Genomic DNA, 18,374 nt, shown 5'->3' with positions numbered 1-18,374 from the left:
TAGTGAAAACCCCGGGTTTGTTAAACCTGAAATGAGGGAAACCTCGGGTTTGCCGTTTCAGAAAGAGAGGTAACTTTAACTCTGAGTTGGTTACTATGGTAACTGTGTCTGTGAACCTAACCTAGTCGCGAGCAGGTTTTCTTCAGGAAACTCAGAGTTTCGCTCTGTCTCCTCCCTCTAGAATATAAAACCCTTATTCGACTTCCTCATTCATTTAGCCCGTCTCTCGCGTGTTTGAGCGGTTACCGAATTAAAAGAAGAAACGTTGCGTCTCTGTGCTGCTCTGACCCCTTTGCAAAAGTCTTTTATATTTATGATAAAATAAAATCGATTTTTTTTTTTAACTAACACAATTCAGTTTAATCAACACGAATTATAATGTATGTGAAGTCAGCATCATGTTAGGGATAAAGCTAATGCACGTTCAGCCATGAGCCTATTCTGCCTGAGCCGCACCTTTGAATGATGTTCTGGTATTTTATTTTTAACTGCTTCCATGTACGTTTGTCTCCCGCTGGATTGCTCCTAAATTAATATAAATTTTAGCTTAAATAGACCAGTTCAAACTTGCGCATTTACTCGAGCAGCCCCCCACGCCGCTTCTCTCTCTTTTGCAGCTGCAGCCGTGTTACTTTATGTTTCTAAAAACATGCTCGTATTCGCTGAACGTCCGCATGAGGATTTTGAGCTCCACTGGTATGACGTAGGAGGACCTCTTTTTGTGTACCGTTGCCATGGTGAATCATGGTATCGGGGCTCCATTAATGCTGGCCTTTTAACTCCGGCTGAACCTACTCAGAGTTGATTGAACTAACTCTGATCAGCTGTCCTGAAACCAAAAAGCCAGCGAATTTTAACTCTGAGCAAGTCAAACCACAGTCCGGGGTTAGACTGAGGGTTTGTTGAACCTCTTTTCTGAAAGGGACCCCGGATATTTTAATGAGCTAACGAGGGATTTAAGAAACGTTAAGTAGAATTATTTTAATAAAGGCATTTTTGGAGCGACTGATTAATCAAAAAGATACTTGGCTATAAAAAAAAGGAGTTGATTAGTTAAGCTGAAAGTGACAACTATTTTCATTAACAAATGATCTGTTTTCTTAATTTTTCTTAATGTTTGGTCTACAAAATGTCAGAAAATAAATAAAAATACTTGTCACAATTTACTACAAATAACTTGTTTTGTTAATGGTCCTAATTGAAATATATTTGTTTCATTATTATATTCAACAAGAAGCTGCAAATCTTCCAAATTGAGAAAGTATTTTGCGTTTTTGCTTAAAAATGACTTCACTTGTTAATAAAATCATACATTATGTTTCTGTAAATTTAACAAATCATTGAGCTCAAGCCACGACAAGAAAAAAATCTCATATTTGAGCAAAGGAGAACAAACAAAAAAGGCCGATTGAATTTGACCTGATGAGACCAGTTTATCAATGAGATTGTGTAATATTGAAGAGTCACCACCAGGTGGCAGCGTTGCCACCTTGTCTTCATAAAACATGAACACATTTAACAACAAATGTTTAATACAGACACATTTCTAAAGACAGTTTAGATTAGAAAATAATTAATTTAAAATTAACATTAAGACTATTCTTATCCACTGTCAACAAATGTCACAAATAACATTACACATTTTCGTACAACAGATATTAAAAAAGTAAACTACAGTAAACTACGTCCTATGTTTGTCAGGTTGCTGAAAAAAGAGGGAAAGTCAAAGCATCTATTTTACAAAACAGAGACTGAGGCACAGAGGGCTTTTTTTATAGATGCAGGAAGTCAAAGAATGAACCGTGCTCTGCTTGAAGCACAGTGTGTCAGAGGTGTTTTACGGAGCGGCCTCATGTCGGAGGGTGCACTTGTTTTGAATCTGGAAAAGTTGCACCTTTTGGTCCATTGAAAAAGTTCGAGCAGGGAGAAAACCCCACGACAACGCCCGGTCCCAAGGTCCACCTCACAGACTTGAACACCCTTTTGTGTCTATCAGCTGCAGAGGAATCAATCTCAATTCAGACGCTGCTAATATGAAAAACCATGAAATATCCATATCAGCATATAATTTCATGTTTTTGTGCTGTGGCGAGCCTGGGAATATTTGATTTTACAGTATTATTGAAAAAGTGAGCGAATGTGTCTCACTTCTACAAAGCTGTTGCATTTTCACTGAGCAAACAGGTGTCAGGTTTCAGAGCTAAGGTCGGACATTGGGACTGGAGCACGGGGAGCGTCTATGAGGAGGCTCTCTTCTCCTCGTACGGAGACTCGTAGGACTCCATGGGCGGGCAGGTGCACACGAGGTGCTGGTCACCGTAGATGTCGTCAATCCTGGAGATGCTCGGCCAGAATTTGGTCTCGGGCCTGATGAAGGGCTGGAAGAGAAAGAAAGGGAGGAGAAGTGTGAAAATAAATAAGGTAATGGCAAAAAAACTACGGAAGCCCTTAGCGGACATGCATCCATACACTTTATTTACTCTGTTTCCCGTGATAGTTATTTCTAGTCGTTTTCTCGAGATAATTTTCTGGTTATCTAGAAAACAGAACAACAGGCTGGTCACTGTGATATACAGACCATGACATACCATGCTGCCATTGCCCACACTAATAAGCATGTTTCTATGTTTGTTTTGTGCTTTTACAACTCTGGGGATACGAGTTTGATCATCTGACGTTACGGTGGTGCCGTGTCGTTATCTCATCATAACGTGTTAAAAGAGTCGAGATCTCAAGAAAACGTCCAGAATTAACTCGTTGGCACGGGAAAGACGGAGTTCATATAATGTATGGATGCATGTCCGCTCAGGGCTTCTGTAGCAAACACTATGGACACTTATACAAGTCATTTCACAAACAACTAACTAACTAACTTAAAAACTGTGAAATGACTTCATTTAAACATTTATAATTCTGATCATCCTTTTAGTGTCTTGGTTGCCCAACCTATATTTAAAAATGTAATGGTTTAATGTAAGACTAAAAATCATTGATTAGTCAAATATTTTCAACAGAAATTATTTTGTCTATAAAATGTTTGGTTGTAATAATCATTAAACTACCCAATATTTGTGAGGCTATAGAGGCTATTGTACAAAGACTGAATAAAATAAATCATTGATCAGAAAACTGGACACGGAGAGTGAGTCTTCAAATGTTTTTTATGCTGATCTCTGTTCAGGTTTCCCATAAACAATAAAACGAAGTGCAATTTTGTTGCAGGTCTAACTTCTCAACACTAGAGGGCGACACAGACAATGAATTCCTGACCTCAAGCCCCTTCAGTGATGCAGAAAAGTTAAAGCAGGGAGTTTGTGTTGGTATCAGAGAGTTGAGGACACTCACCAGGGGGAAAGCAGCGTGCTCCCTGGAGTAAGGTCTGTCCCAGGTGGAGGAGGAGATGCAGGCCAGAGAGTGAGGAGCCATCTGCCAACAAACACACACATGAACACCTCAGATATCAGCGACTGTAATTAATCTTTTCAACCTACACAAAAAGACAAAATCGAGTCAGTATCATACCTTTAGCGGGTTGATGCGAGAGTCCATCCTTCCCTCCTCGATGTCTGCGATCTCCTGCCGGATACCGAGCAGAGCGTCACAGAACCGGTCCATCTCTGCTTTGTCTTCAGACTCTGTGGGCTCGATCATGAGGGTGCCGGCTACGGGCCACGACATGGTGGGTGCATGGAAACCTGGACACAAGCACAACAACAACAAAGACATAAGAATCAACTTTTATTTGGCCAATGAGCACAGGCACAATCGTTCATACCAAATGTTCAGAACAAGGCATTTTCACTAGATACAGCATGTTTTGTATGAGATGAAAAGAGGAATGTATATTATTAAGCCGACCATAATCCTGCAGCCTCTTGGCCACATCGACAGCCTCAATGTTTGCCGTCTTCTTGAAAGGCCTCACATCCAGAATGAACTCGTGGGCTACAAAACCTGTTAAGATCAACAACGGAACATTTTACAACTTTAACATTAGCTGATTTTATTTGTCAGAAGCTTCCAGTCTTTGAAAATCCCTGGGAAGTAAATGCTTTCACAGCCGTACCTTTCCTGCCTCTGAAGAGCACCTTGTAGTGACCTTCCAGCCTCTTGGCCATGTAGTTTGCGTTGAGGATGGCCACTTCGGTAGCGTGAACGAGTCCTTTCGATCCCATCATCTAAACACAGAACAGAGAAGTGATGTTATTAGTGATTTTCACCCATAAAATGAGTTTTCCTAACAAAAAAGTGAGATTAAAGAGTCTCTTTAGGAGCCAGTAGATCTTTTCCCTTTCAGTGCTCTTTTCTGTGTTGCACCACAGGATGTTCAGCTAATCGATTATAAATATAAAATGTTATTCTTTTGCACTTTGTTTGCCAGGTGACTTATACTGCTCCCTCCTCCTCTCATGCATTGTCACTGTCTCACTTTCCCTCCTTCACAAATGTTGACAATTATTGGTGCTGGTCTAGTAGGCTGAGTGGATTAAATGAGATGCAGTTTATTGTTTGTTTCCTGTGAAAATCTGCAGTTAAAAGATCTAAAATCCTCCATCACTTCAGATTTAATACTTCTAGGTCCTTCACGCTCATATTTTGATAAGACACATTACATGGCGTTCTGTTGATATAAACAAGATGAAAATCTGCGCAGACCTTAATGTAAGCCCAGGAGATCGGCAGGATGGCGCTGGAGCCCCAGGGGGCGGCGCTGATGGTGCCCAGCGAGCTGCCGGTGTTGACTGACTGCATGGGGACCACCGGGTGGCACGGCAGGAAGGGCGCGAGGTGGGCCTTCCTGTGGAAGAGGACACGAATATCATGAGAAGATACAGTCAAGTCTCAAAGACAAAATAAGATAAAAAGTGGGGTGCTAAATAATTGTGTTGATCAGCATATATGGAATAAACATGCAACTGGATTAGATTAGTCACTGTTAGGATTACAGGACATTTAGCACCCAAGCAGAATGGCAAAATGTTCAGGTGCACCAGTTTAAGTGTGTCTTTATTCAGACTTACACTCCAATCGGCCCCATGCCGGGTCCTCCTCCACCGTGAGGGATGCAGAAGGTTTTGTGCAGGTTGAGATGAGACACGTCAGAGCCGTAATCTCCAGGACGACACAGACCCACCTGGAAAAAAACAGGTTATTTTAAACCAGATTACTGAATCTGTTACAAGAAAATGGAAATTATTTGATGGTTTAAACAAAGTAGTACTGTAGCCAACATTTGGCTAGTAGCAATTTCAAACCTTATAAACTGCTGGTAATTGGAGTAAAGAATATCTAATGTTGACATTACAGATGGAAGACGAATTGTATTAAAAGGTAATTCATGTGTTTTTAAACGTGTGCACTATTCTGACATATTTTTAGAGTCCAAATGACAAGATGGAACGAAAAAAAATTGGAATTGCTCCAGTAGATTTCTTTTAGTGTGTCTGTAAAATAATGGCTGCAACATAATCCTGTCGTCAGGAGAGTAAGATCCTTTATCCTCGCTTTAGGAGAAGTCTGGCTCTGACATCTTGCAGGATGTGAGATGTTGCAGGAAGACAGAGGCAATGTGAGTCAGGCTGGAGAGAGGAGTCAGACCGTACGTAAAATAATTAAATACACTGATATAACCCTTTTAGTTATTTAAGTTAAATCATTTTAAAAATAGATGTAATCTCAGATTCTGCCTTAATTTGATCTGCCAAATTATTATAGCGTCATGTGACTGGATACAACCAGTGAAAGAGGACTGAGTCTGCATCTTCAAAGTCAGCGGGGGCAGGACATGTAAGCCTGTCAGTGATTGGTGGAGGAAGTCGTGTTGTAAAAAACATCATCTGCATATTACAGGGACCAAAGGTTTCTATTTACAGCATGATAACAATCATCCATAAACCTCTATCCTATTAGCCTTCAGCTCTCACAGGTAATACTTTACACTTGACACAAGCAGGATTTAAACTAATGAAAAAGCACTATGTCGTTATGTTGAGGTGTTCTTGTCTCACCTGGGCGTTCATGTTGGCTCCATCCAGGTACACCTGGCCACCGTTCTCGTGGATCAGAGCACAAATATCTCCGATGTGCTCCTCGAACACACCAAAGGTGGAAGGGTAGGTGATCATCATGGCTGCCAGACTCGCCTTGTGTTTGTCCACCTAAAAGAGAGGGCAGAGTTTAGGATATAAAAACATCATTATTACTACATGGGATTATAGAGCGTTGTTGACTCCTTACTTCTATGATGAATAAAAGAAAACAAACCAGCTGTAGATGTCAAATTCCACCTTTAAATACATTCATATCAAAGACTTTCTGTAAAAGATTTTAAATCTCAAAGCAAACACCAGATAAACACCATGACATAGTAAATAGAACAATAGTCCTGCTCTTACCAGGGCCTTCAGGTGTGCCAGGTCGATGTTGCCGTCCTTGTCCACCTCCACCACCTGAACCTTCATGCCGGCCATCTGAGCGCTCGCTGGGTTGGTGCCGTGGGCTGATTTGGGGATCAGACAGACCTGGTAGTGAAAGAAAAACATCAATGAAGCAGCACAGAGAGTGGACAATAAATACCTTGATTAGCATAAAATGATAATATAAAGTATGAAGAAGATATATTTAAAGCCTTTTATGCAAATGTCCTCCTCCCTATTCCATATACATGGTGTCATATTGAGATAGGAAGGTGATATATTAAAGCCAAGGAATTTGTAGTAGTGAATATAATTACAGTTTAACTCATTGGGTAAGTTTGAATCTAAACTTCTGCTCCGGACAAACACTTTAAAGCAAAACTATATTATGATCAAAATCAAAACAGACAAGAGTCCAGGCTTGGCCTCTTTACTGTTAATGAATACCAGGTATACAGGTAGTGATACTGTAGAAATAAGAATAAGAATGAAACAAACATGTAGGTATAAATAGAGCAGGTTTATAGTAGAGTGCTCTTGGTTGATTTTTGATCAGCCAACACCCAACTCTGACACTAATATGTAACCTGCCTCCAGGTCATTAATTGATTTTATCCCTTATTAGGGCGACACTTCTGACATTTTGCAACTTAGTCACACATGAAATCTGGGCATTGCGTCCTGTGGGTTGGGCAACATTGACAAATGACTGACTGGGAAAACACAGAGAACTGCAAGTCACCGATGTGACGGGCTCAGCAAAGTCTTAAAAGCTCCAAATATGGAATCTTGAAAGCAGCGAGCCTATAGTGGGATCACAGCGTTTTCAGCCCCTCTGTTTGCACTAACGGCTGTTAGTTTGGACCTTGACTGTTTCAAGAGATCAGGCCACTATCTAAGATGTACCGACGAGAGAGCCATTAAAAACAAAGGCCACATTACAGTGAAGGAAAAAATACTTTAGTCAGCCAGTCTGTAATCTGCCTTATCTCACCGTGTGCTCAGGCTACTGCCAATCAGCATGTCAGGATACTGAAGGAATTTCTAACAAGAATACCTCAAACATGTTAATCTGTGATGTCAGGTTTATTGTTCCCAGGATACAACAGGTCACTCTTATTGTGAGGACCCCAGGCTGATAGGAAGCATGTACTTGTGCTCTTTATTAACCTCTGTCAGCACGCTGGCAGTCAGCATAATCAAACACACAACCGGTGATAAATCATTCTTGGATATCAGCCCTGTAACTGGGTTCATATCAATATACATGCATGTAAGAACAGCAGTTAAATAATTGCTTTATTGCCTTTAGAAGAACTTTAATCTTTTCTGAAGGTTCAATCAGGTTTTTGCAGCAGCTAAGCTTCGGATATTTAAACTTCAGTTGAGTTTGAGGATTATTTCGGCTTTGGGTCCTTTAATCCTTAATCCTTCCTTAAGGAAATTTCGATTCAAATTATGAGGAAAATCATTTGCTTTCTTTCCAAAAGTTAGGTTCACGTGATAGCACTCTCATGTCTATGCATCGGATGTGGAGCTGCACCCAGAGGAAGGTTAGCATTATGCTAAGCTTAGCATAAAGACTGGCTCTGCCCAAAAGAAACAATCTTCTTACCCGCCCCTTTAAAGCTCATTCATTCACAAGTTATTTCTAATTTGTTTAATCCATATAAGAAGAAAGAATAAGGGCGACAGGTTGTGGATTTACAGTGTGTTATGTGAGGGACTATTTTTTCATATGGAAACAGCGACTTCCTGGAGTTATGTCATCATAACTGTGAGGTTATCAAGCAAAAAGCAGAGACCCCAGGAGACCACATTCCTTTGTGTTGTTTTAGTGTAGATAATCTGGAGAAAATCAATTAATCCAATTTGTGTTGGGTAACAGTTTTTAGGTGTTCCTGATATCCTGATAACTTCCAAATAACATAAAGAACTGTGATTTTTTTGGTATAATTGGGGCCCAACTGGGTTCCAGTTCACTTACACTTCTTGCACTCTCTCCCTTTGAGTTCAGGTAGGCTTTTATGGCAGCCAGGCCGGCGTATTCTCCCTGAGCACCACTGCAACACAAGGCGAACACACACACACAGGTCATGTACTACACACGTACAAACATCCTTACCTCAGCACAGTTCAAAGAGCAGCCCGCACACATTACCAAAAGGGGACTGGTTACAGGTGGGATGGAAAGCTGGCAGCATGATAACTACTGGCCTATGTGCTATTCGTCTCTGCTGCTGATAAGTGGTGATAGACGGCAGAGGTGGGTGTGTGCGCTATCGGCTGCAACCTGAAATATGAAGCATGGAGTTCTTACCTACTACTGAGTACTTAATACTGACTGCAATGTGAAACAAACTACAGAGTCCAGGACACAAAGGGAAAATCAAAGAACGCATCCTGTTTTTTTAAGCAAATATCCCATATATAATGGCCAAAAAAGTTAACTATCTTCAGACAAAAGCAATTTCAAAAACATTGGTTTAATGGAGTTTTCTCTCCATCAGACATCTGGGGTTAAAAAGGAAAAAATTTACACCTTAAACCCAAAGTGAATGGCTTCTTCAGAGGTGACAGAGAGGAAAAGTTTAAAGAAACATTCATCATATTTTTTAGGGAATAAAAGTAAAAATGTTTCAAAGCCGCTAAAGACATCGGGGGTTTCTCAATGCTTTGTGATTCGGTACAGTAAGCACCCCTGCCTAAATGTGTCGCAGCATTCAGGTGCAGGTCTGGACTCAGAGAATGCAAATTTGTGGTGCAATAAAGGTGGTTCTTACCTGTTTGGCTGGAAGGAGATGTTGTCATAGCCCGTCACCTCACAGAGGTCCTTCTCCAGCTGTCTGAACAGCTTCTGGTAGCCATCGGCCTGATCCAGAGGCACGAAGGGGTGGATGTTGGCAAACTCCTTCCAGGTGATTGGCTGAAGAATGAGAGAATGGCTGTGAAAGCAACCTTTAAAACTGGCTTCAAAAAACTTTCCCAGCTGTCTCACACACATCTTGAAAGGTGTGTGTGTTAATCTGATCTACTGGATTACTCACCATGAGCTCTGAAGAACTGTTCAGCTTCATTGTGCAGGAGCCCTAAAGAAGAAAAATAACGTTTTACTACCACAAAACTCTCAAATATGTCATGATGTAAATATCAGTTGTTTGCAAATCATGTTTAGTACTGACCAGTGGGATCATGCTGTGCACTAGGGAGATGTCCTTGTTCTCAAGACGCTTCATGTATCGCACAATGTTGGTCTCTGAATGGTAACTGGAATCAAGGATTCATCAGAAAGACAGAAGTAGGATTAATTATAGCCGTTTATTCCCTGATTCCAGTATTTAATATGTCACTACATGAATGCAAAGTTAATACCAGTTGCCTCATTACTGAATTCATTAGTTGGACGTTGGATGAAGCCAAAAAAGTATGTTGCAATAATTATAGTCAGATAGTAGAGGACTTAAGACATGAGGAGCCCTGATACCAGACTGTCTTTATGGCACCAATAAAAGATAATATGTTCCACTATTAGGAGCCAAGAGAGATGCCTGGGTTTCTAAGTTAAAACACAACTATTGTTAATATATCCAGCAGGAAAAAAATCATTAGAATGCTTTAAAAAAAGTCTATTTTTCTTCCTCTGAAACAGCACAACTTTATTTATATATAATAACTTGACCCAGATCTTGTGGGATCATCAGTTAGCATAAATACTTATGCTTACCATGCTTATCAAGAGCAGTAGAGGTTTGTGGCACAAATATTGTGTGAAAATGTTTTAAGACTGAGTATTTGAAATGCTCTAAAGCCAACTAACATGTTTGTTTTGCCACAAACAAAACCAGTTTAACACCAGGAGGAAAATCAGCATGTTAGACGCTCAGTAGTGAACGACACATTGTGTCTGTTATGTAACGTGCTGATTACATAGTACAACGATATTAATATGGAACCTCATAATCTAATATTTGTAGCCAAACATGTCATAAAGTCATAAAAGTGGTATCATGTCTGAGTCCAGTTTATCATTGGAATAATGCTACGCTGCAAAAGTGTTGTGAGAGTTTTAACTGAAAATTCCCACCTGTTGAAGACCTGATGCGTGAGGTACTTGCTCGTCCTCTTGAAAGGACTTCCCACAATCCCCTTCACCCGCTCACCCATCTTCTCAGCGATCAGCTCCTGCAAGTGTAGCATTTAAGATTAATGACAGTTTTACTTAAAAGCTTCTTCTATAAATAATAATCCATTTGTCATCCTGAAGCAAAGACAAGTTTGAAGCTTATTACAAAGTCTAAATGACAACAGTGAAACTTACAGCTGAAGATTCACAACCAAAGACCCAGAGCAGGTCATCCAGGTCCCTCTCAGTCACCGTCTCATCCAGAGAGACACCCAACTGTGGACAGAGAGATTACAACCTTTTTAACAGCATGCTTCTGAAGCTCCTCAAGCCTTTCATCAAGCATTGTACATCATTTCAGAATGACTGACGTGGGTAAAGTACGGTAAAATATAGTTTTAACATTAGCTTGTTTTTAGTAAAAGCAATACATTGCTTGCAAATAAAAACTGATCCATCCCCAGTGTTTCATATCATTTTAAAATGTTGCTTTTTAAGGAACATGATTTTAGTTCTCACCACTCCCTCATTGTAGACTCTCAGGTTGATCTCTCTCTGCTTGGCTCTCTCAAAGATGTCTTTGGCTGCGACGCTACAGTTGATCTTCAGCGTGTCGAAGAACATTTCACTGTGAAGCCGGTGTCCTGCTCTCTTCAGACCTTCAGACACAAAGAGGGAACAGTTACATACAGTAGCAGGGCATTCTTTAAGTGGAGAAATAACTGAATGAGAGTCTGTTTGTATTGGTCTCTGTACAGTATGTTGACTAATCCTTCGTCCACAATGTGTCAGATGTAGTCATGGAAGGATATCAACAAAAAAAACGACACTTATGGTGCTACTTAAATAAAGTTTGATTGAATTTGAGTCAGATTTACCTTCAGCAAGGATGAGAGCAGCATTGTGTGTCCTCTCAGCGATGTGTTTGAGTCCTTGAGGACCGTGATACAGAGCAAACATAGCAGCCATGTTGGCCAGCAGAGCCTGAGAGTCAGATGTTAAAAAATAGAGATTAAAAAATTTGGCAATTTGGTCAAAAAACATACAATAACACAAAATCGACAATCACTTATTACTGAATTTAAAAAATCCAGGCCAGTTCATTGATTGACAACAACTACAAATTAAAACACATTTTCTCCAATAATTAATGATGCCACTTTACTTGTTGTATTTGTTTGTGAAAACTATCATACCTGTGCAGTGCAAATGTTGCTGGTAGCTTTGTCTCTACGAATGTGCTGCTCTCTGGTCTGCAAAGCGAGCCGATACACCTCCTTACCAGCTGCGTCTCTGAAACATAAAGACATAACTTTTTAGACTGCGCCTGGACAAAGCTTTTTGTTAATTGGTTTATATATGATGGCGACTTATTTCTGTGTCTCACCTGGTGACTCCGACCATTCTCCCAGGCATCATCCGGACCAGGTTGTCTTTTACAGCGAAGAAGGCAGCGTGGGGGCCACCGTAGCAGAGAGGAACCCCAAACCTCTGTGAGCTGCCCAGTGCGATGTCAACGCCAAACTCTCCGGGAGGACGCAGCACGCAGAGCGCCAACAGATCTGTGGCACAGCAAGCCAGCGCCTGGACAGGGACAGAACCATGGTTTATCATAAAAAGACAACTATTCTGACACATAAAGCACTTCCTTTGTCAAGTTCAACCTCAAAACAATCTTGAAACTTATTCATGTACATTCCAACCCCGATTTCAAGCAGCATATGGTCGATTCTTCCATGTAGATATACTACAGTGTCTTCGGCATAATGCTTTATGTGGAGGTGATGGGAATCGCGTCCCAACCGACAAGTTTAGTACAATGTTTGTAATCTATAAAATTTTTCTCATTCAAGTTTAATCATTTAAAGACGGGGTATTAAACTGTTTCACATTTTAAGACATGTATATAATGTTACAATATTGGATGTCCATAGTAAAAGTGGGTGAAGTTTCAAATCTGTAGGTTAAAGTATGTTGCAGTAATCCCCAGGCTTCTCAGCTCAGTCTGCAGGCTGCTGTGAACAACAGGTTTCACATCGTTTTTTCTACACGTTGCACTTTGTGACGTCACATAGCAGGCTTCGGAGAGCTGGCCAATCAGAAGAAAGTGGGCTTGTATGGCCAGGGTTTCTTAAAGGGACAGAGCTGACTGAGTCGTTCAGATAGAGACTGTATGAGGGCCTGCACAGAGCAGCAGCGTGAGAAAAATTAGGAGTTTTTTTTAACTGTAAATTATGCTAAGCTACCCCACAGGTATCACAGAGTGAAATATGAAGCTGGAAATTAGCATAATACCCCCCTTTAAATTCTGCTTTCCGGTCTCAACCACCTATTTGCACAGTATCCTGAAAGCATGTTTGTTATGCTTCTTCTTTTGTTTTTGCGGTTGTAGCGGTCTTACCCCTCCTTTGTGTGCTCGGTCCACAAGAGCTGTGAAGTCCTCCACCTTGCCGTCAGTGTCTGGATACTGGAAGAGCACGCCAGTCACATCCTTCCCACTGAAGTCCATCTCATGAGGCAGCTTCAGCACAGTTTTCACTCCAATGTAGCTGCAAAATCAGAGTTAATATAGTGTTTGTTTCTCTATAATACATGGTAGTGAGGCTGTATGAAGACACTTCTGTGTCCTGCTCAGTGGTAATTAATGCAATAAACCATATTTCCTGTGTGGCCCATTGATATTTTTAGGAAAGCTCATACATTGATTGTGTGCGAGTATACAAACATACTTGGCTCTGGTCTGCACCACAGCAATGGTCTGTGGATGGCAGCGAGGGTCAATGTAGAAGGTCCTTCTTTTGTTCTGTCTGTGAGGGTTAAACATGAAAACAGAGTTACCACTAGTTTCATCTTGTGGATACTTAATCACAAAGTTGCACTAGTTTCTTTTTGACCTGAGTAGCAAAGATTATTCCCCTCTTCATTGATTAAGTGTGTGATCTATAGTAGGTTAGCTTGTTAGCACCTGTGGCAGAGCTGCATAGCCTCAGCAGCGGCCGTCCCCTCATCCAGCAGGGAGGCGTTGGCCACAGGCAAGCCCGTGATGTCACAGATCATGGTCTGATAGTTGAGGAGCGACTCCAGGCGACCCTGAGAGACCTCTGGTTGGTAGGGTGTGTACTGAGTCACCCTGAGGACAAGACAGACACAATGAGTCAACAGAGCGAGTCTGGGCACGAAGACAATAGCACAAGTTGGTGGTATTCAAGGAACCGAGTCGGGGCAGTGGAATGCATTGTGCTACTCCCCCGACCTGGGATTTTGGAGAAATGGGGGGAATGGTGGGTGATTTGGATTCGGGGGAAGGAAAGTCTACTTCAGCAGAGAGCAGGAGAGAAGCACATCATCTGCTCTCATTTTAGTGAAGTCACAAGACTTCCTATGAGAGGCACGTTACTCTGTAGCACAGCAATTTATCTTTAAATAAGCAGCCACACTGATCATTAGAGGAGACAAGCTCACAGCACTTCCAATTTCAATAAGGTCCTCTCTATGGGGAGGGTCACCTGAGGGCACTCACCAGCCTGAATTCTCCAGGAGATTACGCTGGATGGGTGGAGGTACTGAGCAGTTGTAGTAGCCCATCCCGATGTAGGACCTCCATACTTTGTTCTGTGCTGCAATCTTCTGCAGGGACTCCAGGATCTCATTCTCACCTGGAAAAGAAAGTTTTTTTCTGATTATAATTTGGTCTTTTTCTAGTCTCCGCTTTATGACACGACTTGGTGGGGTAGGATGACTTTACTGGCAGACTTTCAATTTTTGGAATGATTTGTAGAGATATTTCTACCTCATTTTTACATGATCATTTGCTCTTTTAAAAGGAAGTAACTTGATTTTTTATTCCAAGTATTTCACACTTGTTTCCCTAAAGTCACTGGATTAAACCAAAAATAAACATTTCTGTTCTGTTATTTAATCCTTATTTACAAAATATATTGCAAAATCAGAAACATATATCCAGTGATACAATCACACTATTGATGCTCTGATCTGAGCCACCTCATATGGACAAAAACTGACCTAATCAAACAGAGTGGGTGTCACCTAGATATGATCAAACCCCGATTAAATAGTTTCTTTGTTGATTCAATTATAAACTTTAGATTTGACTGTTATCAGTTGTATTTATTAAGTCACACTGGGTTGATAATCATTCTTCCCAGACCTCATGTAATCATACAAAAAATTATAACAAGTGTAGCAAGATATAGAGAATTTGATGTGCGGAATAATATTGCTAATATCGGATCAGGAATCAACGTTTGGGGGATAGCCTGAGTTGAGGAATCAGAAAGAATAAAGCTAAAGTAGCATCACTAAACCCCTGACTATAATGCAGAATTAGTTTGCATTTCTGTCCGACCCAGAAAAATAAAACTGACATGTCAAACAAGACGCCAAAAAGTCCAATGAGCAGCATCTCGTCTCTCATGTGAGGAGCTGACTGGATAATTAACAAGATAACAAAGATCAGAGTGGCGTGCCTTCAGTTACAGTAAACATAAAGAAACCTCTCAGGACTCACAACAAACACTTCAGTCTCCAAAAGTAAAACTGAATTAATCAAATTATAACTATTTCCAGACTCTAAAGACTACCTCAATGGTTTCTTCTGCTATAGCCAGTTATTTAGCCTCATTCCCCACTGCTGTAAGGAAGCTCTGCCAGTACACAACCACTGTGAGATTCCTCTGGCCTTCCTGGCTGCCTAGCAACTCCAAGGAATGGACAATACGGCCCGTCTGAACCGAAAGCTCTGACTACTCCTGTTTTTGGAAAAGAAAGACACCTCCGAGTCCCCGGTGGTGAGAGAGACTGCAGCCAGTATACAAGAGGATATTTACAGCTTCTTCATCAGGCTTAACTTTGCAGAAGCGGGTGAATCAGCCAAACTCAGTCCGGGAAATGAAAACGCAGTGACTTGGGATTATCAGCAGGTTCAGGGTGAGCTGTTAGTGTGTATTTCTGTGTGTGTGTGTGTGAGAGTTTGTTTCAGTAGGGAGGACTGCTTTCCCATGGTCCCAGAGTTCTACAGGGCAGCTAAAAAAGCCTGATTCAGAAGCATCCAGGAGGTCTATTGTTGAAGAGAGAATCCCTCGCTGGCTTTGCAAACTGAAGCCCTCCAAAGCTGAACAAGCAGAAAACCAGCTCGGCCTCCAGTTTGTTCCTTCAGCATGGCTTGTCGCATTATGAAACCTGACAGAGTCAGAGAGATGGGGCTGACACGAGGGCGGAGCAGAGAAGAAAAAGTACCTGAGGATCTTCTTTCCTTAATGTTGGATTTTCCAGCAGATCTCTCTGGGGTTAAAGCTGAATGACTGTTTCTACTGTCAAATCAGTGACTAGAGTTTATGGCAGCAAAGTCATGCAAAAGTGCCATGTCAGCATTTACTTATCGTGCACAATTAGCACATGGTGTCTGAAGTCACCTTATATTAAATCGAATGTGAATGAAAGTCTATGCAAGTCTTTGTTTATCATCTTTCAGTGAACTGAAGACCTTTGGCTGTTTGGATATTAGTCAGTATTTAATCCCACTTGATTGATGAACTCCCAGCAATGACAACGATATTTCCAGATTAACTGATGATAGAAATAATGGTCAGATTCATTTTGATTATTTCAAGCACACTGTGATTAAAGTGAACTAACTTAAGTTACTGCTGGTTTTATCTCATGTTTCCTGTTACCAGTAAAAAATTCTAATGAACTTTGATTGTTGTTGTTGGATATGATATTGTATATATCTGACATTTCATGTGATGTTTTGTTACTAGAAAAGATATCAGTAGTTGTTACTAATATGTTGATTTCAACCATGCTGCACTCAAATAATGACAGCATTAACAGCCCCTGTACAACAAATTAGCATAAGCCTCACTCTAATTTGCATTTCAAAACGTATTATTTCAGTGGGCAGTCATAATTTATTCATATTTCACCATGGTTTACAGCTGACAGACATGAAACTGATTTTATATCTACTACTGTAGCTAATTGGCTAAATTCCCTGTCTTATCTCCGTCATTGTTTCACTGTAATCTCCTCATAAAACCGCCTCGAGCTTGTTTTTTCAAAGCAAAATAAACTCGTTTGACGGGAACACCGTGTTAATTCTGCTGATATGTACACACATTGCATAGGATTGAAAAAAACATCCATGCAAAAGACACTGAAGTCACCTTATTAGGAACCCCCTCGGCTGTGATGTAATGTGAACGCTGTAACCAGATTGAACTGGACTTGGGACCGGAGCTCAGGGCTAAACTTTACACTCCAGTTGCCATCCTATGAGCATCGGCTTCCCAACAGGAGATTGGTGCCGCTCGCCGAGTTTCGCAAAAACAACTCCTAATATGTTCAAAGGAAGACTTAACAGAGGCAGAGCGCTCCGCGGCACACAATAGAGGTGCAACCTACATTTCAGCCACTCACTTGTCTCCATTCAGCGCCCGATTCATGTGGGAAGAGCTCCAGAGCAGAATAGATGGAGCCGAGGTGCATGAATATCTTGTATTTTGATGATATTCTGCATTTTAAATTGGCACTATTTCATCGAGTTTGATCATGCAGCTTTTTATCATTAGGATGTAAATGTCCTATAATGAGGTTGTTATATTTAGGCTTGAATATATATATTTAGATATGAATAAACTTACAGACTGGATCATCCATTTTCATACTCCGCTGAATGCGAATGGATGACGGAACTGTGTTTTCGATCAACTGGTCGATCGTCTGTGTGAAGAAAAATAATTTTAATAGATAAAAGCAAACAAAGCATGGCAATAAATAACAAGTTATTGTACATTTAAGCTAAAAGCATGTTTTCTTCCTTAAAGGTAGTTTAATGACAAAGGAAAGCATGTTTAGCGCCTAATTTCAGCGGAATGATAAATAAATCTTACCTCGACTCCCAAAGCATCCAGCATTTCTCTCTTCTCCCTCTCACCTGGACCGATGTGCCTCTCTGCAAAATCATCATGTCTGGGTAAAATCCTCTCTATCTGCCTGGAGGACACGGCCGCAGACGTCCTCAGACCCCGGGCTGCTGTTGTGAGGGATGCCCCGCTGTTTCGGATCCTGCACTGAAGTTTCCAAACCACGCGGCTCTTGTCACTCAGATGCCTGCACGGTGCGCTGGGATTCACCGACTTGGCCAAGAAGATCCCCCAGGACTTGGCGCAGCTCTGCATCTCTAAATCACTTTGCAAGACAAGTCTGCAAAAACTAGTGACGCCTTGTCCTCCCCTCGCTCAGCAGAGTTTCCCCCCACTGAGACTGATGCGATCCCTGCAAGAGACTCTGCCAACTCCTTCAAACTGCAGAGTTTATACAACTGCACAGTTGCACAAGAGCGGACCAATCAGAGAGGAGATGGTGCGTGACGCGGCGAGGAGCCACGGTCAAACAGCTGCTGAACTTTCTCACGTGCCCACCCTCCACTTACCAGGAGGATGAAAGAAAAGAGAAGAGAAAGAACAAGTTTCACTCCTCAGGTTTATTACAGGAGCAAGGCTCAACTTCAAAGTCCACCTTGATCACTGAGTCAGACTCTAATCAACGTCAAGGTGTGCTCAGTGATAATGTGTGAGTCCAAGTGTGTGAAATGCTGCAGGAGGAACGGAAAAGCACATTGTAACTCCCAAACCCTCTGAGCTTTCAATGAACAGCTCATGTGTATAGTTTAATTATTTATAGTGCTTGTTGTGGCTACATGTTCAGCAAGACACAAAAGTCCCCTCTCATAAGCCCCCAATGGCAAATACAACTTAAATAATAATAATAATAATAACTTTATTTATATAGCACCTTTAAAAACAAGAGTTTAC

General features: G+C 41.2%; 1 protein-coding gene across 1 annotated transcript; it reads right to left on the bottom strand.

Moving 5' to 3' along the window:
• Nucleotides 1-1,427: 1,427 nt before the first annotated feature.
• gldc (glycine dehydrogenase (decarboxylating)) lies at nucleotides 1,428-17,788 on the bottom strand. The gene is made up of 25 exons (XM_069682875.1): nucleotides 17,451-17,788; nucleotides 17,202-17,280; nucleotides 14,060-14,195; nucleotides 13,505-13,669; nucleotides 13,269-13,346; nucleotides 12,941-13,088; nucleotides 11,927-12,123; nucleotides 11,736-11,832; nucleotides 11,418-11,523; nucleotides 11,059-11,198; nucleotides 10,735-10,815; nucleotides 10,501-10,598; nucleotides 9,599-9,683; nucleotides 9,464-9,505; nucleotides 9,200-9,342; nucleotides 8,404-8,479; nucleotides 6,396-6,521; nucleotides 6,009-6,158; nucleotides 5,022-5,134; nucleotides 4,657-4,798; nucleotides 4,067-4,178; nucleotides 3,859-3,954; nucleotides 3,523-3,695; nucleotides 3,346-3,426; nucleotides 1,428-2,378 (listed from the first exon to the last, which is right to left on the bottom strand). The coding sequence occupies exons 1-25, from the start codon at nucleotides 17,736-17,738 to the stop codon at nucleotides 2,238-2,240; spliced, it is 3,093 nt and encodes a 1,030-aa protein (XP_069538976.1). The 5' UTR covers nucleotides 17,739-17,788; the 3' UTR covers nucleotides 1,428-2,237.
• Between the last annotated feature and the right edge of the window lie 586 nt (nucleotides 17,789-18,374).

The sequence above is a fragment of the Semicossyphus pulcher genome, unplaced genomic scaffold (genome assembly GCF_022749685.1).
Source record: "Semicossyphus pulcher isolate SPU_LCO1_2020_fin unplaced genomic scaffold, fSemPul1.0.p SCAF_6, whole genome shotgun sequence".
Taxonomy (NCBI): Eukaryota; Metazoa; Chordata; class Actinopteri; order Labriformes; family Labridae; genus Semicossyphus; species Semicossyphus pulcher.
This window is presented reverse-complemented; position numbering and strand designations above follow the sequence as displayed.

Coding starts and splice junctions, on each gene's coding strand:
- gldc (XM_069682875.1), bottom strand. CDS start 17,738: ATGCAGAGCTGCGCCAAGTCCTGGGGGATCTTCTTGGCCAAGTCGGTG. Junction 11,524..11,735: donor GCAACATTTGCACTGCACAG/GTATGATAGTTT, acceptor TCTGACTCTCAG/GCTCTGCTGGCCAACATGGC. Junction 2,379..3,345: donor AGCACGCTGCTTTCCCCCTG/GTGAGTGTCCTC, acceptor TTTCTCTTCCAG/CCCTTCATCAGGCCCGAGAC.